Source organism: Saccopteryx leptura, chromosome 1, assembly GCF_036850995.1.
Source record: "Saccopteryx leptura isolate mSacLep1 chromosome 1, mSacLep1_pri_phased_curated, whole genome shotgun sequence".
Lineage (NCBI taxonomy): Eukaryota > Metazoa > Chordata > Mammalia > Chiroptera > Emballonuridae > Saccopteryx > Saccopteryx leptura.
Genome location: NC_089503.1, coordinates 382,925,823 through 382,953,227, shown reverse-complemented (window position 1 = coordinate 382,953,227; position 27,405 = coordinate 382,925,823). Strand labels below are relative to the sequence as shown.

Genomic DNA, 27,405 nt, shown 5'->3' with positions numbered 1-27,405 from the left:
GAGAGAGGAGAGAGAGAGAGAAGGAGGGGCGGAGGAGTGGTAAGCATCAACTCATAGTTGTTTCTTACATATATGCCTTGACCAGACAAGCCCAGGGTTTTGAACCGGCGACCTCAGTATTGCAGGTTGAAGCTTTATCGGCTGCACCACCATTGGTCAGGCAAAAGCTGTTTCCTTACAGCCATGAGCAGGGTCAGATGCAGAGAAGAAGTTGAGAGAGGATCACACAGAATCCATTGCACCTTGTGAGAGAGTCCAGTTGACCAGAGATGCTCTGGCCAAGAGTCCAGCCAAGGGCCCAGCCCCAGAAACTACCTCTGGGTCCCCATGCCCCCTGCCCTGTGGCTTCTGGAAGTGGGGGTCTATAGGGGTGAAAGGTCAGCCCTGTGAGGGAGGGGAGGGGCGGAGCAAGCTCCGCCCTCTGCGGGGAGCATCACCCTTCCCCCTTCAGGGCTGTGGCTCTGGGACCACTTCCTCCTTCACTCTGGAGCCAGGAGTGGGCCTGCCGAGTCCTCCAGAGAGGCAGAGGCTGATTCCCGATGCCTTAGCTTCTTTGTGACCCCAGGTGCGGGTGGCTGAGTGTGCTGGCTGGCGGCCTCTCTCCCGGGCTCAGGGGACCCTGGAAGCCTGAAGCATGGAGGGGATGAGTAAGGAGAAGCTGACATCTGTGTCCAACCTGGTGACTGTGTTTGAGAACAGCAGGTATGGGGTGATGGGGACGGGAAGGGTCACCATGGCCACCTGGCAGCCTCCCTCCAGCTCTGCTGCCCACCCCTGGCCCCTAGGCAGCACAGGCCCTCCCTGCCTCCAGGTGGAGGAGCAGGACCAGGGCCACGTGGGGCCCTCTGTGGGACCCCGTCCTGGGCAGCTCCTCCCATCCGGGCAGTGGCCACGTTGTTTGGTCACGGGTTCCTCAGAGCCTGGGAGGATGTTATCAGGGGACCGAGGTTGAGAGTGTGTGCTGACATGCTGGGGAGAGTCCAGAGGTGTGTAATTGTGAGTGAGAATGTGTGCGGAGCTCTGCCACTGTCCCTCCAGCAGAAATGACAGCCGACACGTATCAAGCTCTCGCTCCTTATAACCGTATAATTTATCACACAAACCAGGACATCCTTGACACTGAACGTGAATGGCATTACATCGTTTTGGTCGGGGCCGTCAACAGGAAAAGCTGAGGCTGTGTCAGGCAGACCAGGGTGTATGGTCCGTTTGCCCACGGGGCACTGTTCTGGGTGTTCTGTTGCTCACTGAGTCATCTAACAGCCGGGGCGGGGATTCTATTCTATTCTCAGAGGTGAGACAATAAAGGCACAGAGAGACCGGGAGGCTTTAAGTGATTTAAGTTCACGGGCAAAGGGCAAAGCAGAGGCTTCCGCCTGGAGGGGAAAGACTGGGTCAGATGTGAGGATGTCATGGGTGGCCCTGACTGGTAGTGCGTGGGGGCAGGTGCGTGTGTGTGTGTGTGTGTGTGTGTGTGTGTGTGACATTAGTCCACTCCGCAGGCATGTTAGGGGCTCTCAAAGGTGGATTATCTGGAAATAGACTCTGAGGTAGAGATTACCCTCAGGAGCTTTCTGGACGAGACTGCATGCAGCACTGGACAGAGGGAGACACGGGAGGGCCACTTGCAGCCGAGGCCCCAGCCTGTCCCACGGAACTGTGGACTGGGGTGGCCCTCAGCTTGTTCCAATTGAGGCCAAGGGCTAGGTCTTTTTTACCCAAAGTGGACTAGTCACTGGATGTGGACTTGACCTTTGGGGAGGCAGGGCTCTTCCAGCGGGTGGAGGGCAGTTCGCAGGAAGGAACTGTCAGTAACCCATCAGCCGCCACGCTACCGCAGCAGCGGGGAGAGGGCCTCCGCCTGAGGGCTGTGGGTGGCGTGGCTCCGCGTCAGGCAGAGACTGTAGTAGATGCGGGAGCCTGAAGAATGAATGACCCCTGTCCAGAAGATTTTTATTTCTGGGTGCTGGGCCCATAGAGTCAGCATGATGCCAGCTCGTGGACAATAAATATCCTGGGAGGGGCCCAGACCCTGTGCTGAGGGCGCTCAGAGCAGAGGAAGCCTCGTGTGGGCTTCCCGGAGGAACTGGCATAGGTGTGGACCTAGAGGGCAGTTTAACTGCCTGAGCCGGTGACCTCACCCTGCCTCTCCCAGAGTCCTTTGCCAAGCACGCTTTGTTCAGCACCGAGGACAGCTCTAGGAGCAGCCTTGCTGGCCCACCACCCCCTTGGGGATGAGAAGATGGCTTCGCCTTACCCGGTGCTCCGGACACCCTTAGTGGAGAACTTCGTTCAGCTTGTGTGCTCTGCCCAGCAACACACCTGGCAGGAGGAGGCAGCCCTCAGACCAGAGTGCGGTCCGAGGAGACCCTGGCAAGAGGGTGGAAGTCACCCCTTATTGTGCGAGGGGGCCCCTGTCAGCTGTCTCTTGGCCTGGGCTTTCTCGTGAAGTCTTCCAACGCTGGAGCTGATCTGAAACTGAGGGGTGAAGAGGAAACAGAAGCTCGCCTGGGGCGCTTGGAGGGAAATGCAGAAGCTGAAGCCACATGAAGAACAGAAAGCCGGAGGCCCGGCCGCTGCCAAGAGCAGCAGCCCCGCAGGCTGAGCGACTGGGCATTGGGCCGGAGAGGTGTGGGAGAGCCACGAGGGACCACCGGGGACGGGCTCACCGTCCTTTCCCTGCTACGAACCAGCTGTGTAAACTGGGACAGGGCGCATTGATCTCGGGCCTATTTCCCCGGGGACTCAGATGGGGAGGTGCAGTTTGAGGCAAAGGCTCTCTTAGCAGCCAGCCAGCCGGATCTGAATCCCACCAATGCCACCCCTCGCCGGAAGTGACTTATCCTCTACCTCAGTCTCCTTAGCTGAGAAATGGGCGCAATGAAAAACTTTCTCGCCGGGCGTGGTGGCGCACGCCTGTAGTCCCAGCTACTGGGGAGGCTGAGGCAGGAGGATCGCTTGAGCCCAGGAGTTCTGGGCTGTAGTGCGCTATGCCGATCGCGTGTCCGCACTAAGTTCAGCATCAATATGGTGACCTCCCGGGAGCGGGGGACCACCAGGTTGCCTAAGGAGACTGTGCACCTGGCTGGTTGTCGGTTTCCCAGCCTTTCCTCACCGGGATGCCTTTCTGTGTTGTCGCTGCAAGCTTTTCCCGCATAGGGAATGGGGCACGGCCCAAGCTGCTGGATACAGTCAGCGAGGCTGGCCTCTGCTATTGAAAGACTCTAACTGGCTTGCCGACCCAGCAGGAAGAGGGACAAAGCTGCCCTCCAAGGCCCATCTCTGGGAGCCCAGGGGAACTGCTCCCAGACTGGCTTTCTCCCCCGGCGCCCCACTAGAGGAGTGTAGGGCGTAGACCGCCAACATCACCCTTCTTTACCGTGTTCTGTGGCTCCCACCTGCCCTCGAGATATAGTTACTAAGGTTCTAAGGCCGTTCCTGCTGTAGAGTCTAAACACAGGAGTGAGGTCCAAAGGTGAGGGTGGTTGGCAGCGGTGGGGTTTGGGGCACTTAAAAACCTCTATGTGCAGAAGAGGGGGTTCCTCGCAACATTGTAAACAGGGAAGTATGTAGTTCCCCAGAAAACAAAACACAGTCCCTGCTGACTCATTTTGAAAACTGGAGTTCCCTCCAAGAAAGTATTGGGAGGGAAGTGGATGGTTTGCTGAGCAAATGCTTCCAGGGGCCAAGGATTTGGGGGGCCATTGCACCCCGTGGTTTGCATTAATTATCCCAAAATGCCCACCAAGGAGGTGCTGTTCTCCCCACTTTACAGACAGGAAACCTTCGGGTCTGCTCTCTTCCCAGGACGCCGGGAGCAGCGCCCAGAGCCCACCCGCTGGAGGCTGAGCGGCACCTCCCTGGGTGCAGGCCTCCGTCACCCGCAGGACCGTGGGAGGCACCCAGTGTGGAGGAGGCCCCGGGGCCTGGGCCCAGGACCGTCAGTAGGCGGTACCTGAGCTCCTTGAAGAACAAGCTGTCCAGTGGGACCTGGAGGAAATCTTGCCAGCCCAGGACCTGCCCTGGAGCAGGGACACAGGTGCCCGAGGGTTGGGGTAGCAGTGGGGAGCCGGGGCCCCTTCCACTGACCCCCTCCACACACACCATCTCCCATCCAGAGACAGCACTTCCCCAGCTTGAAGCCAACTTCTCTTTAAGGGCTTTTGGTTAAGAGTCTAGTAGTGTGCATCCTGCTACTGATCCTATTTCACATTTCCCTCCTTTTTTAATTTATTATGTGAGAGGAGGGGAGATAGTGAGACTGACATCTGCCTGCACCCCGACCAGGATTCACCCGCCAACCCCCATCTGGGCTCGATGCTTGAATCAGCCCAGCTCTCTTCAGCACCTGGGCCAACACTGGAACCAATCAAGTCGCTGTCTGTGTGTGTGTGTATGTAGGGAGGTGTTGGGGAGGGGGAGGGGGGAGAAGCACATGGTTGCTTCCCCTGTGTGCCCTGACCAGGGATCGAACCCAGGACATCTGCATGCCGCACCAACACTCTATCCACCGAGCCCGCCAGCCAGGACCCATGGAGTAGTCTTTTAGGCAAGGAAATCCAAACTCAGACAGTGTAAGGAACTTGTCCCAGGCCACACAGCTTGGAACAGTCTCCACCTTGTAAACCAGGTACCCCTTCCCAGATGTGGCCTCAGTTTACCCCTGAGGGAGGCAATAGTCCCAACTAGAAATAGAAGCCTATACTAATTCCTGCCCTCAGGTTGATCCTGGGAAGGGCACCACTTTTTTTCTGGGTTTCAGTTTCCTTGTCTGTGCAATTCAAAGGCTAGGCTGTTTAACACTTGGACCTGGAGCCACACTGCCAGGGTTCACATCCCGGCTCTCCTGCGTACTGACTGTGTGACCTTGGACAAGTCCCTTTAACCTCTATGGACCTCAGTTTCCTCACTTGCAAAATGGAGATGCTGATCATAATCGTATGCTCTGGTTATTAATTGCCATATAACAAACCACCTCAAAATGCCATGGCCCAATACAACTTATTACTTCTTACAGTTTTGGGAATTGACTGGGATCCTGTTAGATGCTTTTTCTATTGCTCTCACGTGGGGTTTGTCCTAGTCAGCGAGGGCTCCCATAACAAATTACCACAGACTGGGTGACTTAAACAACAGAAATGTATTTTCTCACAGTGCTGGAGGCTGGAAGTCCACCATCGAGGTGTTGGCAGGGCTGGTTTCTGGCGAATCCTTTCTCTTTGGCTTGCAGATGGTGTCTTCTCACCGTGCCCTCACGTGGCCTTTTCTCTGTGCACTGCTGTCCTGGGGTCTCCCCTTCTTTCTTTAGAAACACCAGTGGATTAAGGGCCCACCCTTATGACTTCAGTTAACCGTAACTACCTCCCTAAAGGCCCTATCTCTAAACATAGTCACAGGCGAGGTTAGCGCTTCAACAGATGAATTTGGGGGCAGGGCACAACTTAGTCCATGACAGGGCCTCTTATGAGGCCCCAGTCAGCTGGTGGCTGGGGCCCAAATGCCCAACAAGCTCAGCTCTCCTCCCTGGGGTCTGGCCAGGGACAGCCAGAGGCTAGGCTCAGCTGGGACACAGCACAGCCAGACCCCGGCTCTCTCCCCACGGAGTCTCAGGGAGTCTCCTCTCCACGCGGTCTCTCCACCAGGACACCCAGACAGACCTCCAGCTGTGGTGGTTCAAGGCTCCCAAGGAAGCCCAGGCAGAAGTTTCCAGGCCATTTGAGGCTTCGGCCCAGACCTGGCATAGCCGCACTTTTCCTGCATTCTCTCAGTTAAAGCTACCCTGGCGTCATCCACACCCACCCCCGATACATCATGGAGGGGCACGAATGCCCGGAGATGCGTTTCACTGGGGCCTTTTTGGAGACTATGCCCCAGGTCCCATCAGAGGAGACCAAAGCCACACCTCTCCTTCTGCCCCAAACCCTGCAGGAGCCGGAGGAGAAGAGGGTCGTCCAGGAGCTGCTGGAGACGGAGCAGGCCTACGTGGCACGCCTCCACCTGCTGGACCAGGCCAGTACCCAGAGCACCCCTACCCGCGCCCCAGTGCCAGGGTCTCCTCACCCCACCCCTGCTCTCCCTGCTGACCCACCTCACCAGAGCTGACAGTCAGGACCCCTCAGTTTGCTTCTAGGAAGCCCGAGTCCACTGACCCCCTTGGCTGGAGTGGGGGCAGAAGTCAAGACTAGCCCATCAGCGCCAGTCCCAATTCCCACCTTGGCGCTGGGCGCTGCACCCGGGCAGAGCACACACCAGCGGGTCCTGCCAGGCCTCGCATAGTATCCTCATCAGCCAGCCCAGTGCAGACACCTCCCCGTCGTCACCCCTTCACAAGGAGCCCCAAGGCTGGAGGGTTAGGTCACTGAACATCAGCAGAGGAATCTTTAGCCTGGCGAAGTCTAAGACCCTGACAGACCCCGGCCCGGCCCATTTCTGACCTTCATCGGCTGTCAGCCTTCGGCCAGGTCCCTGAATCTGTAGGCCAGCATTTGCCCGTCTGCAAAGCGGCCACAATACAGTCTCCCCGGCCATGTCTTCCGGGGTCGTTCCGAGGATGAGAGATTAGGGAACGCAGTCAGGAAGCTGGGAGCTGCCCCCGCGGCTGTGCTCGTCTGCCCTGGGATGCTGTGGGTGGCTCCCTCCGGGCGCAGGCGCGGTGACCCCGGGCGGGCGGCTGCAGGTGTTCTTCCAGGAGCTGCTGGAGGAGGCCCGCCGCAGCAAGGCCTTCCCCGAGGACGTGGTCCGGCTCATCTTCTCCAACATCTCCTCCATCTACCAGTTCCACTCGCAGTTCTTCCTCCCAGAGCTGCAGCGGCGGCTGGACGACTGGTGAGGTCCCCTTGGGAGCCCCAAGTCCCCTGACTGCAGCCCTGGCCAGGTAGGGGTGCAGCCCCCAGGGCATGTGGCCGCAGTGTCCTGCTCTGGGCTCACTGTCTGCACAGCAAGGGACTTGGGTGAATGAGCCGCGTGCGCGTGCGCGCGCACGCGCGCGCCTGTGTGTCTGTCTGTGTGTCTGTCTGTGTGTGTGCGCGCGCGCATCTGTCTGTGTGTCTGTCTGTCTGTGTGTCTCTGTGTGTGTGTCTGTGTGTGTGCGCACACTCGCGCGTCCTGGGAAGAGGATGGATCAGGTCCTCACCAGACTGGGTGATTGAGGAGGTGATTCTAACTGGAGGTTTCCTATGTGCCCTGACCTTGGGCTTTACACCTGTTAATTCATTTAATCTTCAAATCAGCCCCCTGTGTGATGGAGGGATCATGGTCGTGCAAGAAACCCTCTTTGTTTTCTGAAATGACCATTCAAATATTTTAGAGGTAAAATTACTTGCTTTATGTATTTTGCCAAAGAAATGCCATGATGTCTGGGATGTCCTTTAAAATTCTTCAGCAAAAAAGAATGTTAGTAATTGTTAAATCCAGTGGTGAATCTAGAGGAGTTTGTTAGTATATTGTTTTTGCTTTATGTTTGCTTAAAAGTTTTCATTTCTGTTTGCTTATAAGGTGTTGTGTTTTTTTTTTAAGACAACCCTATGAGGTCACATACCATTATTTTCATTTTTTCAGATGGGAACATTGAAGTATAGAGTACACTTCGATTTTATATTGTATAAAAGTACAGAGAGCCCTGGCCGGTTGGCTCAGTGGTAGAGCATCGGCCTGGTGTGCAGAAGTCCCGGGTTCGATTCCCAGCCAGGGCACACAGGAGAAGCACCCATCTGCTTCTCCAGCCCCCCCTCCTTCCTCTCTGTCTCTCTCTTCCCCTCCCGCAGCCAAGGCTCCATTGGAGCAAAGATGGCCCGGGCGCTGGGGATGGTTCTGTGGCCTCTGCCCCAGGCGCTAGAGTGGCTCTGGTCTCAACAGAGCGACACCCCGGAGGGGCAGAGCATCGCCCCCTGGTGGGCGTGCCGGGTGGATCCCGCTCGGGCGCATGCGGGAGTCTGTCTCTCCCCGTTTCTAGCTTCAGAAAAATACAAAAAAAAAAAAAAAGGTACAGAGAGGCTAGCTGACTTGTCCACAAACACTCAGCTGGAGTAAGGGGCGCAGCTGGGAATCGAACTCAGGCGGGCCAGTCCCTCGCCGCTCTGTTCTAACAGTCCCCGGGCAGAATGACATTCAGACCCTACCACAGGATGATGCTGGACACGTTTTTTTTCCCCTCTGAGTCTCAATTTCCTCATCTCTAAGTTGAGCCAAGGACGATCGCCCCTGCAGGGCTGTAAGAATTAGGAGGAGACACGCAGGGCTGTAAGAATTAGGAGGAGACACGCAGGGCTGTAAGAATTAGGAGGAGACACGCAGGGCTGGGCATGTGGCCTTTGTTATTGTTACGAAAACAAGTATCCAGTGATCACTGAACACCTGCCCCGGGCCCAGCACGGTGCTGGCCATTGGGGGAGGTTCGGGGAGCTCGGACTAACCCTCCCCGGTCTGGAATCAAGAGAGGAGGTCCTCAGGCCGCGGGCAATACCTGGGTGCCCTCCTGCATGCAGGACAGCCACCCCCCGCCTCGGTGACGTGATCCAGAAACTGGCCCCCTTCCTGAAGATGTACAGCGAGTACGTCAAGAACTTTGAGCGAGCCGCTGAGCTGCTGGCCACCTGGACCGAAAAGTCTCCCCCCTTCCAGGAGGTGCTCACTCGAATTCAGGTGAGGCTGGGAAGGGGGCGGTTCAGAGCCTATACTGCCACCCCCATGTCCAGTGGCTCCGTGTCCCCAGTGATTTGGGGCACCTCCCAGGCTCAGGGCTTCCATGAATGCCTCGCCCCCTCCCCACTCTCACCACACGCCCTCTCGTCCCTCCCCAAGAGCAGCGAGGCCTCGGGCAGCCTGACCCTGCAGCACCACATGCTGGAGCCTGTGCAGAGGATCCCCCGCTACGAGCTGCTGCTCAAGGAATACGTCCAGAAGCTGCCCGACCAGGCCCCAGACCGGGCCGATGCCCAGAGTGAGGACATGGCCAGGGACCTGGGGGGGGGGCTGGGGAGGCCTAAGCAGCTCCTGTATATTTAATGAGCCCCCGCTGAAGTGGTTACAATGAGCATCGGCCATCAACACCGATGGCTGGTACTTGGTAAACACTATCTACACCATTTGCCATTTTTCACAGACGAGGACACTAAGGCCCAGAGAGGTTAAGTGACTTCCTCAAGATCACACAGCCAGAAAGGAGCAGAGCTGGGATTTGAAGCTGGGATTGTGGCAGGGGGCCAAAGCCCATGCCTGTCCAGTGCACCGTCTGGGTCTGGCTGGGTTTGGGGAGCAGTGAGAGGCCCAGAAGCCCAATGCCTAAGCCCTGCTCGCCGTGGCTTCCAGTCCCTACACTCTGGGTGGGCCATGGCCCCCTCCATCCAGACACTCCATGTGCTGGGCTGCAGGGCAGGGCGACTTCCGGAGTGCTCCCAGCAGGCCCTGAGGCTGCTTTGTCAAGCCTCAAGGCCCTCCAGCCTCAGCCCCGGGTTTTCAAGGGATAACTCTGGCTCTACCCCACTCCCCTTCAGAAGCCCTCGACATGATTTTCTCAGCCGCCCAACACTCCAATGCGGCCATCACGGAGATGGTGAGCAGCCCGGCCCTCAGGGGAGACAGCCAGGGGTTGGGGGGGTCCCCTGGGGCCCTGCCACTCTCAGCCCCCCACTACCACCACCCAGTCCCTGTCACCGGCCCCACTGCTGCCCACCCCCTCACTCCCTGTCCCTTCCACACAAGGCAAACCTGCCAGGGGGTGGGCCCTGCCTAGCCTTGGCTGAGGGTACACCTCTGTCCCCAGGAGCGGCTGCAGGACCTTTGGGAGGTGTACCAGCGCCTGGGCCTTGAAGACGACATCGTGGACCCCTCCAACACCCTGCTCCGAGAGGGCCCGGTCTTCAAGATCTCCTTCCGCCGCAGGGACCCCATGGAGCGCTACCTTTTCTTGGTAAGAGAGCGGTGGGGGGCCCGCCACCCTGGGGAGGAAGTCATGGGCTCCACGGCCCAGGTCGTGCTTGCCCGGGTCTCCCCGGCACTGCTTGAGGAACAGGGAAGGGCCTGCTTCTCTGTCCTCTGCTTTGGCACCTGGCTGACTTGGGACATGTGCAGCTTCTAGGCCTCAGGGATTTCCAGCTGAGGGGTTTTCCAGATGGCCCTCGGAAGCGACAGTCAGCCTTTGAACCCGGTCCATTTGGCTCCAAAGCCTGTGGTAGTATTTGTGCTCTAGGAGTGTACAGCAGGAGGGATTTAGGCTAGCTACTAGGAAGAACTGCCTGGGTTTGCACTGAAGAAGCCAGGGCTCTCCTGGAGATCTGGAAACTGGTCCTGCCTGGTGGTCTGGGGGAAGGAGCTACACCTCCATAAGCCCCTGCCCCCTGAGCTCCCTCCGTGCCACCCCCATGAGAAAGGCATCATGGGTTTCTGAGCTCTGTGGTGGTCCCTGCATGCCCACAGGTAGGGCAACCGTGCAGTGACATCCCAGTTGTATCGGGGGTCAGACACCCCCTTCCTCACAACCTGTGACATCCTGGGAGCTGGCTCAGAGTGTGACCAGAGGTACTGGGCCCCCGCCGGGAAGCCCGCCCGACTGCGACTGTCTTCCTGCCCCGCCACTGCCCACACGCTCCTGTTGTGTCTTCTGCAGTTCAACAACATGCTGCTCTACTGTGTGCCCAGGGTCATCCAGGTGGGCTCTCACTTCCAGGTCAGGACCCGCATCGACGTGGCCGGCATGAAGGTGAGTGTCACCCCAACCCCTGTCAGACTTCACCCCTAGAGTGGGCTCGCCTAGGTCTCAGTCCAGGAACCCAGGCCTGGCAGGGCCTGAGCCAACATGGACAGTTAGAGCTGTCCCGGCCCCCTGCCTTCCTGGCCAGGGCCCTTCTCAGCCCCCACGGGCCTTGGGGGCGCCCACCCAGCCTGGCCCACTTGGCTTTCCCTTTCCCTGCTGTCTACAACAGTGCTTCCAAAACTGGCACACGTGCCTGAGTTCCCTGGGGTCTTGTTCACGTGCGGTTCCGATTCAGTATATCTGCGAAGGGTCAGGGCTGAGATCTGGGTATCTAGCCAGCTCCAAGCGATGCTGACTGCAGGTCCAAAGGCCACACTTTGGGTAGGCAGGGTCTACACTGTCAGCTCAGCTGGGTCTACGTGTCATCTCCCCATCTAGAAGGGGCCACAGCCATCCATAACCGTGCCCACCCACCGCGCAGCACGCCCCGCATCCGCCCACCAGACCCTCCTAACAGCCCTGTGATGCAGGGGCTCTTCCTATCCCCTGCATTTGGGGTTTGTTTTTTTTAAATTTTTTATTTATTCATTTTAGAGAGGAGAGGGAGAGACAGAGAGAGAGAGAGAGAGAGAGAGAGAGAGGCGAGACAGAGAGAGAGAAGGGGGGGAGGAGCTGGAAGCATCAACTCCCATATGTGCCTTGACCAGGCAAGCCCAGGGTTTCGAACCGGCGACCTCAGCATTTCTAGGTCGACACTTTATCCACTGCGCCACCACAGGTCAGGCCTTGGGGTTTTTTTTTTAAATAATAATTTTATAACCTTGAAAATATACATAATACACATTCCAAAATCAAACACTATAAAAAGCATATACAATGCAAAGTCTCCTCCCCACCGCACCCCTTCGGTCCCCTTCCAGGAGGCAGCCCTGGTTTCCCGGGAGGCCTCCCAGAGGGTGTCTTTCCATTCCCAGACTAATACCGTATTCATCATTGCTTCCTTTCGTTTCACATAACAGTGAAACTGCTTCTCACACACCCTGTTTGGCACTTGGCTTTCCGAACGCGCTCCTGGGTCTGGAAATTGCTGCGCGCAGGCGCGTATGCGACGAGGGGCGTCTCCCTTTTGCTCAGCTGCATTTGCACGGTTTTCGTTTGTCAGTCTCTGCAAATGAGCTGAACTGTGAGATGTTGGCCTGGGGGGGTGTGTGTACCTGTAGTTAATGCTATTTTTATAAATACGGAAATAAACTCTGATACATCCACACAATGGAATATTATTCAGTGATAAAAAGAAATTGGCTGTTATCCATCAATAAAAAGCCACCGAGAAACCTTAAATGCATATCACTAAGGGATAGAAGCTAATCTGAAAAGGTTACGTACTGCATGATACCAACTCTGACATTCTGGAAAAGACAAAACTATGGCCACGTGAAAAGATCAGGAGTTGCCAGGTGTTGGGGGAAGAGAGGGATGGAGAGGCAGAGCCCGGAGGATTTTTAGGGCAGTGAAACTATTTTGTATGCTACTGTAAAGGTAGTGATACATTTGTCCAAACCCACAGAATGGATAACATTAAGCATGAGCCCTAATATACTGCTCACAAAAATTAGGGGCTATTTTATAGCTTCATTTTCATTTTGAAATATCCTCTAATTTGTGTGAGCAGTGTATATACTGTGAACCTTGGATGATGATGTGTCCGTGGAAGTTTATCAATTGTGATGAATGCTCCACTCTGCTGGGGAGTGGGAGGGTATTGATAATGGGGGAGATTGTTCATGTGTGCAGGCATAGATATATGGGAACTCCCTGTACTGCTCTAAAAAAAAAAATCATCATTAAAATAAATAAATAAATAAGGAGCCCTGGCTGGGGAGCTCAGTTGGTTAGTGTTGTCCTGATATACCAGGGGTCGGGAACCTTTTTGGCTGAGAGAGCCATGAATGCCACATATTTTAAAATGTAATTCCATGAGAGCCATACAACGACCCGTGTATGTTACGCATTACCCAATAAAAATTTGGTGTTGTCCCAGAGGACAGCTGTGATTGGCTCCAGCCACCCGCAACCATGAACATGAGCGGTAGGAAATGAATGGACTGTATGGAATACATGAGACTGTTTTATATTTTAATGTTATTAATTTTTTTATTAAAGATTTGTCTGCGAGCCAGATGCAGCCATCAAAAGAGCCACATCTGGCTCGCGAGCCATAGGTTCCCAACCCCTGTTGATACACCAAGGTTGCGGGCTCCATTCCCGATCAGGGCACATACAAGAATCAGCCGATGAGTGTGTGAATATGTGGACCATCAAATCAATGTTCTCTCTCTTCCTCTCTCTCTAAAAAAAATTAAATAAAAATAAAGGAAACTAAGGCCCAGAGAGAAAGTTTAAGTACTTTTCTTGGGGTCAAACTAGGATCGAAGATTCAGGTATAACCGAGTCCAGAACCCCTGTACCTAATCACTGTACTATACTGTCTCCTAGTGAGGCTTCAACCCAGAGGGATAGAACCCTGAGGGATTGCAGGCTCAGTGGGGGAGACGGTGGGGCCCCGGCCTGGTCACTCCTCCCTGCGTCCACCTGAGTCCAGGTGTGTCCTGAGCAGGCTGCTGCTTCTTCCCCTTCTTCTTCCTCCTCCTCCTCCTCCTCTCCTCCTCTTCCTCCTCCTCCTCCTCTTCTTTTTTTAAACTACAGTTTATATTCTATATTATTTTAGTGTTTGTATTGGTTTCAGGTGTACAGCATAGTGATTAGATAATCCCATGCTTTACAGAGTGTCTCCCTGACTTTTCAGAACCTACCTGACCCCATAGTTACTGCAGTATTATTGACTGCATTCCCTGTGCTGGCCCCCACATCTCTGTGCCTATTTTGTAACTACCAGTCTCTACTTCTTAATCCCTTCACCTTTTTCATTAAATCCCCCAAACCCCTCCCCCCTGGCAACCGTTAGGCTGTTCTCTGTATCTATGGGTCTATTTCAATTCTGTTTGTTCACTTATTTTGTTCATTAGATTCCCACATATAAGCAAAATCCTATGATATTTGTCTTTTTCTGACTGACATATTTCACTTAGTATTATACCCTCTGGGTTCATCCATGCTGTCACAAACGATAAGATTTCATTCTCTTCTGTGGATAAGTAATATTCCATTGTCTATGTACCACAACTTTTTTATCCACTCATTTATTGATGGGTACTTGGGCTGTTACCAAATTTTGGCTAGTGTACATATAACACTGCAATGAACATAGGGGAGCAGGTATTCTTCAGAATTCCTGCTTTGAATTTCTTCAGATATGTTCCCAGAAATGGAATCACTGGGTCATAGGCAGTTTCATTTTTAATTTTTTGAGGCCCCTCCATACTGTTTTCTTTATTTCAGAATTCGCTTTTTTAGAATTTTTTAAAATTGATTTTTGAGAGAGAGAGGAAGGAGAAAGTGAGAAGCATCAACTCATAGTTGCCTCACTTTAGTTCATTGATTGCTTCTTACATGTGCCTTGATTAGGGTCTCAAGCTGAGCCAGTGACGCCTTGCTCAAGCCAGTGACTTTGGGCTTCAAGCCAGTGACCTTTGGGCTCAATTCAATGACCATGGGGTCATGTCAATGATTTCACACTCCAGCTGGCAATCTCGGGGTTTCGAACCAGGCACCTTAGCATTCCAGGTCGATGCTCTATCCTCTGCGCCACCACCGGTCAGGCCTTCATACTGTTTTGATTAGTGGCTGCACCAATCTGCATTTTCACTAACAGCGCACCAGTGTTCCCTTTTCTCCACACCCTTGTCAAGACTTATTGTTCATTTATTGATGGTAGTCATTCTGACAGTGTGAGGTGATATCTCATTGTGGTTTTAATTTGCATTTCTCTGATGATGAGTGATGTTGAACATCTTTTCATATGTCTACTGGCCATCTGTATGTCCTCTTTGGAGAAGTGTCTGTTCAGGTCCTCTGCCCATTTTTTCTTTGGATTGTTTGTTTGTTTGGTGTTGAGTTGTCTGGGTTCTTTATAAATTTTGGATATAAACTCCTTATCAGGTGTATTGTTGTCAAATATCTTCTTTTCGTTTTGGTGATAATTTCCTTTGTTGTGCAAAAACTTTTTAGTTTGATGTCATTTCATTTGTTTATTTTTTCTTTTGTTTCCTTGACTGAGGAAATATATCAGAAAAAATATTGCTAAGAGAGATGTCAGAGATCTTACTGCCTATGTTTTCTTTTAGAAGTTTTATGGTTTCAAGTGTTACATTTGTCTTTAATCCATTTTGAGCTAATTCTTGTATATGGTGTGAGAAGGTGGTCTAGTTTTATTTTTTTGTATGTATCTATTCAATATTCCCAACATCATTTATTGAATAGACTCTTTTTACCCCACTGTATGTTTTTGCCTCCTTTGTCAAATATTAATTGACCATACAGGTGTGGGGTGATTTCTGGGCTCTCTAGTCTGTTATTAATTTATGTCTGTTTTTATGCCAGTACCATGCTTCCGTGATTTCTACGGCCTTGGAATATAGTTTGATATCAGGCAACATGATACCTCCAACTTTGTTCTTCTTTCTCGGGATTGTTATGGCTATTTGGTGTCTCTGGTGGTGCAATATGCAGTTTTGGATTCTTTTTTCTAGTCCTGTGAAATATGCCTTTGTTATTTTGATAGGAATAACATTGAATTTATACATTTGGGTAGTATGGACTTTTTTTTAAATTTATTGATTTTAGAAAGAGAGGCAGGGAGAGAGAGACAGAAACATCAATCTGTTCCTGTATGTGCCCTGACTGGGGATTGAACCAGCAACCTTTGCAACTCGGGATGACATTCTTAGTAACCCAGCTATCTGGCCAAGGCTAGGATGGACATATTAATGATGTTAATAATTCCTATCCATGAGCATGATATGCTTCCACTTATTTGTATCTTCAATTTCTTTCTTCAGTGTCTTATAATTTTCTGAGTACAGGTCTTTTACCTCCTTGGTTAAATTTATTCCTAGGTTTGTTTGTTTGGTTTTTGGGTTTTTTTGATGCAACTGTAAATGAGATTGTTTTGTTACTTTCCCTATCTGATAGTTCATTATCAGTGTATTAAAATGCAACTGATATCTGAATATTTATTTTGTATCCTCTTCCTTTACCAAATTCATTTTATCAGTTCTAGTAGTTTTTTTGGTTGAATCTTTAGGATTCTCTATATACAATACCATGTCATCTGCAAATAATGACAGTTTTACTTCTTCCTTTCCAATTTGAATGCCTTTTATTTCTTTTTCGTGTCTGACTGTGGCTAGGAGTTCCAAGACTGTGTTGAGTGAGTGTGGGAAGAGTGATCATCCCTGTTTTGTTCCTGATCTTAAGGGAAATGCTTTTACTTTTCCCCTGATGAGAATGATGCAAATTATGGGTTGGTCATACAGCCTTTCTTTTCTGAGGTATGCTCCCTTTATTTCTACTTTGCTGAGAGATTTTACCATGAATGGGTGCTGGATATTGTCAAATGCTTTCTCTGTATCTATTGCTATGATCACATGACTTTTATCCTTCATTTTGATTATGTGGTGTATTGCATTAATTGATTTGTGGGTATTGCACCAACCTTGCCTCCACAGAATAAATCCCAGTGTATCATGGTGCATTATCCTTTTACTGAATTGATGAATTTGGATTGCTAATATTTCGTTGAGGATTTTTTGTACCTAATGTATGTCAGGAATATTGGCCTCTAATTTTCTTTCTTTGTAGTGTCTTTATCCGGTTTGGGGATTCGGATAATGTTGGTGCATGTGCAGACTTGTATGTCTGGGAGCCTTGGTGAGTGAGACTGAGAAAGGCAGGTTGATGAGGAGTTATGTGGACAAATGGAGACAGCAGCCCTGTCCTAGGACTGGCAGAAACCCACGCAGAGAAAAGAGGAGGCAGAGATGGACAAATAGACACGCCAAGGAATAGACTGAAAAAGAGTCATCAGAAAAAATACACGGAAATGAGGCTGAGAATGTCAGACACTTAGGGTTCATAGGCCCAGGGTGTGTGCCGGTTCCAGCATCTGCCGGTCCCAAAGAGCATGTTCCCCGCAGTGTATGTACTGTGCACTCGTGGCCACACAGCGCCCTCTGCTGGATGGCACAGACCTGGCCGGTGCAGAGCGGTTCTCCCACCCAGGTCTGCATGGAAACCATTTTCTGAGTCTGAGGTTTGTAGGCAGGTCCAGCCTTTGACCACTATGATACTTCCCATTGGCCTATGACCCCCAGGCCTCCTCTTTCCGGTGTGTCAGGGAGGCTTCGTTCTCAGCAGCTGATCCTTCCACCCAACGTCCAACTTGGTCCTAATGCCGTGCTATCCTGTACCGGGCCGGCCTGGGAGGAAGCATGGGGTGTGAGACACACACCCAGGGTCTCCACGTCCCACCGTGCAGGTGTGCACCTCACGAGCACACCTCATCTAAGATGAGCACACCTCACCGGCAGCAGCAGCACAGATGGTATGGTTACCATTCTCAGTGTCCAGCAGAGGGCAGTCAAGTGTCTTGTTCCAAACCTGACTATTGTGCCCAGTGTCCAGCAGAGGGCAGTCAAGTGTCTTGTTCCAAACCTGACTATTGTGCCCGTTGGCCAACAGATGTCAGTTAAGGTGTTTTGAGCGAGGGGTCTCTTTTGCTAATTGGCATAAAGGCACTGGGTGGGCTAGCAGGGGCCTGAACTAGCCCAGACCTGGGAGTGGTTGAGACTGGACACTCGGGAAACTGTCTTCTGTTGTAGAAACCTTCATCCTGCCTGCCTGCAGAGGTAGGGGCCCTGGACCCCAGGTCAGGAGCTGCCCCGATGCTGTTTGTTAGGAGCATCATATTTCTTCCTGCCTCTGGACTCCAAACCTTAGATTTCTCCCTCTTTCCCCGCCCCGCTCTCCCTCACCCAATCAGTCATGCAGTCTTGCCAGATTTCCTGATATTGTCCGCCAGGTAGAAACCTCCTCTCCCTCCCCAGGTGCAAGCCAGGCCTCCACTGTTTAGGGTGTCACTTTCCTAACTGGCCTTTGGACCACTGGTTTGTCCCACTTTCCCCAGATCCGGCCTTCGTCCCTTACACACACCTGCAGGAACGGCTTCCCAGACTCGTGAGCTGATAAACGCAGTGAGCCTCCCCGCTGCCGAGACTGAGTCTGGATCACATCAGGCCGTAACGGAGGGGGCAGACCGGCTCCGTGGACACAGAGTGTCCACTAGGCCCAGCGTGGAGCAGGGCGTTCCCGGAGTCCACGCTCTCTCCGTGGACCCGGAGCGTCCACTAGGCCCAGCGTGGAGCCGGGCGTTCCCGGAGTCCACGCTCTCTCCGTGGACCCGGAGCGTCCACTAGGCCCAGCGTGGAGCCGGGCGTTCCCGGAGTCCACGCTCTCTCCGTGGACCCGGAGCGTCCACTAGGCCCAGCGTGGAGCCGGGCGTTCCCGGAGTCCACGCTCTCTCCGTGGACCCGGAGCGTCCACTAGGCCCAGCGTGGAGCCGGGCGTTCCCGGAGTCCACGCTCTCTCCGTGGACCCGGAGCGTCCACTAGGCCCAGCGTGGAGCAGGGCGTTCCCGGAGTCCACGCTCTCTCCGTGGACCCGGAGCGTCCACTAGGCCCAGCGTGGAGCAGGGCGTTCCCGGAGTCCACGCTCTCTGGGATGCTGCGAGCCACCCTGACAGTCGTCACACGGGGCAGATCACATGTGGCGGGGGGCCAACAGAGGGGCTCACGTGTCAGATGAATTCAATGGCGACAAAGTGCCCCCGCGCCAGGGCTCTTGGGCTCTAAGTCTGTGTCTTAGCTTCCCAGTGTGACTCTCCCCACGACCTGGGAGAAGGCTGTGCTTACAGGGCTCTGGGTGGAAATAGATGTTCTTCCATTTTACCTTTGGGGGCCAACAACCTGAGTTTGAATCCTCAGTCTGCCATTTAGATGCTGTGTGACCTCAGGCAGTTCTCTTGTTCTCTCTGAGTCTCCATGTCCTCATCTCCTAAATGAGGGTGATAATATCTGCCTCCCAAATTTGCTATGATAATTTTCTTTAACTTTTTTTTTTTAGGAACTTTTTAAACTGAGAAAACAGAAGCCTCACATACTTATCACCCGGCTTAAACAACTGCCGGCTCAAAGCCAGTCTTGTCCCCTCACCATCTTCCCTCTTGTTTCACTGGATTATTTAAGGGCAAATCCCGGTCACATAATCATTTCACCTGTAAATATGTCACCGTGTCTCTGACAGAAATGACAACTCTTTTTTTTTTTCTTCTTTGCCCTAAGAGATGACACCAGTGCAATCATCCCATCTGACAAACAGATAACAATTATTCAGTACCATTAAGATCCTTCGGGCCTGACCAGGTGGTGGCGCAGTGGATAGAATGTTGGACTGGGATACAGAGGACCCAGGTTGAAATCCCAAGGTTGCCGGCTTGAGCACGGGGTTGCTGGCTTGAGCGTGGGACCATAGACATGACCCCAGGGCCTCTGAATAGCTCAGCTGGTCCGAGCATTGGCCCCAGATGGGGTTGTCAGTCGGATCCCAGTCAGGCATATGCAGAAGTCTGTCTTACTTTCTCCCCTCTTCTCACTTAAAAAAAAAAGAAAAGAAAAAATATCTTCTCACAGCTGATGTGTTTGAATTATCTGTGACATGTTTCTTACCTCCCTTTTAATTCATTACACTTCCCACTCCCCCCTATTTTTTCTTGTTTATTTATAGAAAAACATCCGGCTATTTCCCTGTTAGAGTTTCTCATAGTCTAGATTTTGCTGACTGCACTCCTGTGGTGCCATTTAACATGTTCACGGCCTTACATATTTCTTGTAAACTGGTCGACGACCCGGAGACCTGAGCGGGTTCAGCCATGCAGGAGGCCCGTGGCTGGAGGGAGACACCACCCTGGGGGGGGGGGTCACAGAATGGCTGCTAAGTGTTGGGGTTGGTTGGTGGGGCAGTGGTTGTGCGGATCGAACGAGAGCACATACAGAGATCCCTGAACTCGGTGGCTGTTGCTCAGTAAGCTCTCTCTGGCTGGCAGCTTTCATAACGGCCTTGGGACCCTGTGGCACTCCGGGCAAGGGGACAGTGAAAGGCAAGGAGGAACTGATCGCCCAGTTCATGGATCTGTCTGAGGGTGGATCTGTGGGATCCATGAATTGGGCAATCGATTCCTTCATTCACCGTGTGGCATAGAGGGTCCGCTTCTTCTAGGCCTTAGATTTGCTCTTGCAAAAGCTGTGTCCCCAAGCCCGATGTGGGACCCGGTTTTCATTTCCGGTTAATCGTTTGTCAGGAACTGTCACCTTACCTCACATTGGGGCCAACATGGCTGCTGCTGGAATTCCAGGAGCCATGAGTGCCGCTTGCGCAGAGGGAGGCCCAGGGCGGCTGCGTGGCTCCCTGGGATCCGGGAGGTCGTGAGCAAGCGCCTCATCCCTCCCTGTCCCTGGGGTTTGAATTGTCCCTTGGGCACAGCCCATGGCCTCCCACCCGCAGCGCCTGCAGGGCGGGGGGACGAGTCTGCATGGCCTCCCTCCTGTATCCCAGCAGGTGCGGGAGCTGGCTGACGCGGAGTTCCCGCACTCCTTCCTGGTGTCTGGGAAGCAGCGTACCCTGGAGCTGCAGGCCCGGTAGGTGGCGGGCTGGGGACCGGGAGGCAGAAAGCGGGGTGCGTCTCTCTCCTCAACACCTCTGTTCCCTGTCCGCGCAGGTCCCAGGAGGAAATGATCTCCTGGATGCAGGTATCAGGCTGGCCCCGGGCCCTGGGATTCTCAGCCCACCACTCAGGCTGGGGGGGGGGGGGTAGTGCACGTGTGTGTGTGGTGGGGGTGGGGGTGGGCAGTGCGTGTGCGTGTGTGTGTGTGCGTGTGTGTGTGTGTGTGTGTGCGCGCCCAGCGGCTCCCTGCCCTTTCTCAGGAGTTGCTCTGTGGCAAAGTTTGGAGTCAGACCTGAGTTCAAATCTTACTGCCTCTCACTGTCTAGCTGAGTGGCCTGGAACAAGTCACTTAACATCTCTGAGCCTCAGTTTTCACATCTGTAATCTGGGGGCAGTGGTTTCTCTCCCTTAAGTCTTCCAATGTCTGCTTCGAACCCAGGGCCTGGCCCGCCCCCACCCAGCAGGCTTTCCGAAGTGTTTGCCGAGTGTATGGATGGAGAGAAAGATGAACAAGGTTCCCCTGCCACCCCTTAACCTCCTCCCTCTGCCCCCCCCCCCCGCCCCAGACCTGCCAAGCCGCCATTGACCAAATCGAGAAGCGGAATGAAACCTTCAAGGCTGCTGCCCAGGGCCCCGAGGGAGACGCCCAGGGGCAGGAGGTAAAGCAGGACTTTGTGTTCCTCTCTGGGCCAGCGCACGGCGCAGGGAGGGTCACCCCAGGAGTGATTTGAAGGGACCGGGAAGTCCGCGCACCCCAACATTGCCCCACTCAGAAACTCAGTGCCAGAGGCCCCCCATTAGCACATAATTCCCGTGGGGATCTCTCTACGCAGTTAGCCCCAGGAAAGCCTCCAGGTCCGCACAGCCCCGGGCCAGGCGCTGCAGGTGTGGGTCTGAAAGGGCCCGAGAAAGACAGGACCTGGGGAAGGTGGAGGGGGTCAGGTCAGGGAGACCCCGGCCTGTGACTGGAGTTCAAATCTGAGCTCCGAACTCTGAGTCGCTGGGTCTCTGCTGAGTCACTTGACTTCTCTGGGCCTCAATTTTCTCACCTGCAGAACAGGAATGATAGTAACAGACCTACCCCAGGGCCTGCACCAGTCTAATCAGCTCCACTGGGAGGCACCCCACACAGAATACCCCCACGGGGGCTCACGGGGTGGGCAAAGGAGGGTCATGAAGTGCCCGCCCCGCTGCCAACAGCTGCAGTGTGAGGAGCTGGGCCTGCGGGCGCCGCAGTGGATCCGGGACAAGATGGTGACCATGTGCATGCGTTGCCAGGAGCCCTTCAACGCCCTGATGCGCCGCCGCCACCACTGCCGGGCCTGCGGCTACGTGAGTACCCCCGTCTGCACCCATGTCAGCAGGCGCCCAGCACCTGGGCCAGTGCCCCCTCCCCACCAGCTCGGCCCGCTCTGACCAGTGCTGCCCAGAGGCGGTGGCGTGAGCTCTGTGCCAGGCGAGTGAGCTGCCTCGTCTGGACCTCATGGTGCCCACCTGTGAGGCAAGCCCCACAGTCTCCCCATTCTACAGATGGGGAAGCAAGGCGCAAGAGCTCAACGGCTTGCTCAGGACACTCCCCAAAGTGACCCTATTAATTCACCTGCTTTTTTGTGTGTGTGTGTATTTTTTCCAAAGTTAGAAGTGGGGAGGCAGTCAGACAGACTCCTGCATGCACCCGACCGGGATCCACCCTGCATGCCCACTAGGGGGCGATGCTCTACCCATCTGGGGCATTGCTCCCTTATGGCTGGAGCCATACTAGTGCCTGAGGTGGAGGATGTGAGGCCATCCTCAGTGCCCGGGCCAACTTTGCTCCAATGGAGCCTTGGCTGCAGGAGGGGAAGAGAGAGACAGAGAGGAAGGAGAGGGGGAGGGGTGGAGAAGCAGATGGGCGCTTCTCCTGTGTGCCCTGGCTGGGAATCGAACCTGGGACTTCCACATGCTGGGCCGATGCTCTACCACTGAGCCAACCAGCCAGGGCCTCACCTGCTTCCTTACCAGCATTTTCTGAGACCCAGCACTGGGAAAATGGTCTCCAGTTTCAGGGTGAGGGGCATGCGTGTCCCTCAGCTCCTCTCTGGCCTTCCGCCGCCACCTCGTCAGCCCCATGCCCCTTGTCACACCCACCCCTTGCCCTTGCTTCATGACTGATCTCGGCTAAGTGTCCTCTTGTCTTTTTCACAAGTCCTCGGCACTCCAGCCTCTGCTCAGTTCTGTTGCCAACTCTGCCTGCCGGGTTCCGGACTCAGTTTCCTCACCTGTACAATGGGGATTATAATACCTACCTCCAGGGTGGTAGCGAGGACTGGACCAAAGAAGGTGGACCCTTCCCTCTCCTCCTCCTCCTCCTCCTCCTCCTCCTCCTCCTCCTCCTCTCCCTCCCTCTCCTCAAGAGCTCAGGCAGGGCTGCTCAGAGGAGCCAGTCACCAGCTGGCTGAGGAAGGGACCTGTGCCCTGCAGGCAGAGTTTGCTCGGCTTTTGAAGCCCCTGCTGCATACACTTGAGCTGTCCTCTGCTGACACGCAACCGGCTCCGTTTACTCTGCAAACAGAGAAGCCCTTTAGGACCTCAGTCTTTCAGTGAACTCTGGGGGACAGGAGACCAGCTGGGCAGGTTGAGTCAGGGAGGTGTCCCCAAACTGTGTTAAAACACAATCTGAACACAAAGTAAAAGTCTAAGGCTGGGGACACACCTATGTTGAGATTTAAGTGACAAGTTACATCTTGGATCTGGGGATTAGCTACTACTGTTTCTGGTGATTGACATCTGTGAATAAGAGTTGAGTCCATTCATACCTGCGACTTAGTAAGTAGTTCCTAAAATATATTTAACATAGTTAAGAAATACCCACAAAACCACAAAAAAAAATAGTATAACAACCTGGAAAGTAAGTACATGGAGGAAACAAAATATTCTGAAGACTAAATGAAATGTGTGATCCTTGACTGGGTCCTGGTTCAGAAAACAAAACCAGCCACAGAGGTCGCTGTAGAGCCCATACGGAGAAACTTGATTGTGAGCCGTATGCAAACAGTAATATTGTGTCAATGTTAAACTTCCCGAGTGTGATCATGACATCGGTATTGGCAGGGGAGTGTTCTTGTTCCTAGGAGATACCAGCTCTGTGTTCAAGGATGAGGTGTCATGGTGACTATAGTATATACTCCAATGGTTCAGAAAAATAAAACACAGTACATAGAGAGAGCGAGGTAAAGAAAATATGGCAAAATGTTAACAATTGGACAATTGGGTGGTGGTGGGTATCATTATATTATTCTTTCAACTTATCTGCAGCTTCGAGATCTTTCAAAATAAAAAGTTGGTAGAGGAGAAAAGAAATACACACTAATAATATTAAAAAGTTGAATCACAATTTTATAAAAATCCTCCCAAAGCAGTTGAAGCCTCTGAGGTGAGGCGTCCTTGGCCCGATTTTGGGGTTTCTCCTGCTCGTGCACACCTTTGTCTTCTGTGAGTCATCCTTTCGGTGGTTTGGTGCCCAGTTTCTGTCTCCCGCCTGCCAGACGGGAATCCTGGCGAGGGTGGGGCAGGCCCAAGCCTTCTCCTGGGGGCCCTTCCCGGCCACCTGCTGTGCTGGACACACGGAGGAGCTCACTGATGAGCGGCCCTCTCCCCTTGTCTCTGTCCGCTGCCCACATTCCCAAGCCCACGTCCTGGACGCACAGTGACCCGCTGGTCTTCCTGGAAGCCACGTCCTGCAGCACGTGTTTCTTTCCGAGTCCTGTCTTGCCTCTTCCGCCCGGTCTCCCCAGCCCAGTCCATGGGGGCCTCCTCGGGGCCTCTCCGCGGTGAGCTAGGGGTGGCCCCACTCCACAGAGTACCCATGGCAGGTCTTCCTGGCAAAATCGGCCAGCCCGCCTGACCAGGCAGTGTGCAGTGGGTGGAGCATTGGCCTGGGACACAGAAGACCCGGATTCGAAGCCCAGAGGTTGCCAGCTTGAGTGCGGGGTCACCAGCTTGAGTGCGGGGTCACCAGCTTGAGTGCCGGCTCACCAGCTTGAGTGCAGGGTCACTGGGATCATTAACATGACCCTATGGTCACTGGCTGGAGCCCAAAGGTCGCTGGCTTGAGCAAGGGGCCCTGTGGAGGGCCAGCTGCCGCCAGTGAGCTGTGCGGCCCATGGCAAGTGGCTGCCCCCTCTGGTCCGCCCTGCGCTCACTGTGAGGCGAGGATAAAGGCCCCAGCCCTGAGCAGCTGGTAGGCTGCTGGAGAGTCAGGGGAGATAGAGCGTTTGGAGACGTGAATCAGATACGAGGGATGTGCGCAGGGCAAGGCCCCTGGGGTTAACAGCTGCCTTCACTCAGGGGGACTCCGGAGGGGGAGACGTCCGGGCACCTGTGGAGGGGGCCAGGTGGCAGCCCCCAGCTGGGGAAGCGCAGGGCGTGAGCTCGCCTCCTGCGCCCCGGCCTCCAGGCTGCGGGCTCTCCGCCAGCACAGGGCGATCCCTTCTCTGTCTGCCCCCCTCTCCTGCATCCTGCTTGTCCTTCCTCCTGTCCCTGGTTGCTCTCACACCCCCTGGCCCCCAGCCAGGGGGCCAACAGGGTCCTCCAACCCTCTCCTGTCCCCTCCCCCCTCAGGTGGTGTGCGCCCGGTGCTCCGACTACCGGGCTGAACTCAAATACGACGACAACAGGCCCAACCGGGTCTGCCTCAACTGCTACACATTCCTCACCGGAAACGTCCTGCGGGAGGACAAGGAGGACAAGAGACGGGGCATCCTGGAGGTGAGGGCCCCGTTCCTCCCTGCGCCCGTGGGTAGGGCGCCCACCAGGTGCCGGCCCTGTCCTAGGTGCTGAGGAAAAGCCAGCCGGGGCCTCACGCTGCCTCCTCTCTCCGCTCACAGACACCCCCTCAGCCCCTCCCTCCAGCCGGGGCCTCACGCTGCCTCCTCTCTCCGCTCACAGACACCCCCTCAGCCCCTCCCTCCAGCAGAGCTTGGCCTGTCACCAAAGGAAAGCCACCTTTGGCTCCAGGCTGTCGTCCAGGCTCTTGCATCTCGCCTCTGTGTCCCCTTCCAATGATCGCACAGCCTCTCTGGACAGTTGCCGTCCATGTCCTCTGCCCAACAGTCCCAGGAAGGCAAGAGAGCTGGTGTGACTGCTCCCATTTGACAGATGGGAAAACTGAGACTCCAGCTCAGGGCCCCACTGCTGGAAGGAGGCCAACTGGAGACTCCATTCTAACTGGAAGGGACTTTGGTGACCTGTCCCGTAGAGACCCAGGCCTAGAGAAGCGACCTGCCCAGGGTCACCCAGGGAGTTAGAAGCAAGCTCTCTGACCTGGCCACAGACGTCCTCTCTGCGGCCCTGGGGGCCTGGCTGAGCCGCCCACCCCCACACCCACAAGCACTTCCCAGACTCCTCTCTTGCTGCCGGTCAGCACCTATGGGACACTAGCTGTGCTCAGCTCCATGCTACAAATACAGTGTAGCCCAGCCCAGACGCTGGTTCCCACTGCCCTCTGCCCCGCCTTCATTAAATAAGGCCGCTGGACATCCCACTGCCCCTGGGCAGGGGAAGGAGACCCCAACCTATTCCTGCTGAACACGGCTCCCAGCTTTCGAGTTGGTGCCTTCTCACGGGCATCTACCTGCTTTCCAATCCTCCCCGTTATCCTAGGTCCAGCCTCTGCTCACACCCCCACTGACCATTAGGCAACACAGCCTGCTTCCGCAGGGAGAGGACGGGCAGCCCCTTCTCAGGCCCCCCGTTGTGTTCCCTGGCAGAACCTCCAGGTGATAAGTGCTCTCAGCACCTGCCCCAAGTTCAGGCTGGCCAGGGTGTGACTGCCACCCTGCCACTGGCCAGCTGTGTGACCACAGGCCTGTGATGGGACCTCTCTGAGCCTCAGGGACAAATAACCCCTCCTTGCAGGCTAGCTTGTGACGAGGATTAGAACTAGTGGTTGTCAAGCGCCCAGACCAATGCCTGTTCGTGTCCCCTCCGGTTTAGAAAGGGTCCGCAGTGGGGTCCGAGCAGAGCCTCGTGTGCGGCTTCCTGCAGCTCAGCGGAGACAAGTGGGGCAAGAGCAGCAGCCGAGGCTGGTGCGTGATCCCCCGGGACGACCCCCTTGTGCTCTATGTCTACGCTGCCCCTCAGGTAATGCCCCCAGCTGTCCCCCCAGGCCCTGGCTTTCTCTCAGCATGTGGGGGGATGGGTAGTGTTGGCCCCATATCTCAGATGCGGAAACTGAGGCCCAGTGAGGACACAGTTCTCTGGAGCCACAGGATGAGTGCCTTTTAAAGCTGGGCCCAGACTCCAGGGCACAATTGCTTTGTCTTTAAGGGGCAGCCAGTTCTCTCCCCTCATGCCCTCCTTCCAGCCATCCTGCCCCCTGGGCATGTGGGGAGCAGTGGACGTGGGTGTGGGCTGTCACCTACAGGTGGCTGTCTGAGGGGGCGAGGCCTCGGTAGCAGGACAGCAGCCCATGGCTGTCTCCTCCCTTCCAGGACATGCGGGCTCACACCTCCATCCCCCTGCTGGGCTACCAGGTGACCACGGGGCCCCAGGGGGACCCCCGGGTCTTCCAGCTGCAACAGTCAGGCCAGCTCTACACCTTCAAGGCCGAAACCGAGGAGCTGAGGGGCCGCTGGGTGAGAGCTGTGGAGCTGGCGGCCAGCGGCCGGAGCCCCGGGGAACCCAGAGACGGGGACCTATCTGACTGAGCCACGGCCGGCCACTCCCCCTCAGCGCCTGGCTCCTGCCCTGGTGACCCCTGTGACCCACCACCCCACTGAGCTTTACACAATCGATTTTCAGTCATCTGTGCCCAGACTGTGTGTCCTGACTCAGGATTCAGAAAACACAGGGCTGGTCCTTTGGGAACAGAGGGTGGTGACCGAGTATTCTGGTTTGCCCAGGGCTGAGCGGGTTCCTGGGAGGCGAGACTCTCAGTGGTAAAACCGGGGGTGTCCCAGGTCACCCAGGACTGTGGGTCACCAGTGTGGTTCTCACCCTGGGCTGCAACAGTATCAACTGTGATCTTTCAAATATACCGATGAAAAATATAAAAAAAATA

General features: G+C 54.6%; 1 protein-coding gene across 2 annotated transcripts; it reads left to right on the top strand.

Moving 5' to 3' along the window:
* On the top strand, positions 1-27,405 carry FGD2 (FYVE, RhoGEF and PH domain containing 2). 2 transcript variants are annotated; one of them, XM_066361435.1, is made up of 17 exons: positions 1-36; positions 566-702; positions 3,808-4,039; positions 5,929-6,009; positions 6,677-6,825; positions 8,484-8,640; positions 8,800-8,938; positions 9,492-9,550; positions 9,761-9,907; positions 10,604-10,696; positions 20,261-20,340; positions 20,421-20,451; positions 20,933-21,025; positions 21,567-21,698; positions 24,966-25,112; positions 26,340-26,486; positions 26,837-27,405. In XM_066361435.1, exons 2-17 carry the CDS (start codon positions 635-637, stop codon positions 27,050-27,052), a joined length of 1,971 nt encoding a protein of 656 aa, XP_066217532.1. In that variant the 5' UTR covers positions 1-36; positions 566-634; the 3' UTR covers positions 27,053-27,405. The 2 variants fall into 2 exon arrangements, with proteins under 2 accessions (XP_066217532.1, XP_066217533.1); XM_066361436.1 differs by lacking the exon at positions 1-36 and having other exon boundaries at positions 480-702; positions 5,932-6,009.

Coding starts and splice junctions, on each gene's coding strand:
- FGD2 (XM_066361435.1), top strand. CDS start 635: ATGGAGGGGATGAGTAAGGAGAAGCTGACATCTGTGTCCAACCTGGTG. Junction 8,641..8,799: donor AGGTGCTCACTCGAATTCAG/GTGAGGCTGGGA, acceptor TCCCTCCCCAAG/AGCAGCGAGGCCTCGGGCAG. Junction 25,113..26,339: donor AGAGACGGGGCATCCTGGAG/GTGAGGGCCCCG, acceptor CCTCCGGTTTAG/AAAGGGTCCGCAGTGGGGTC.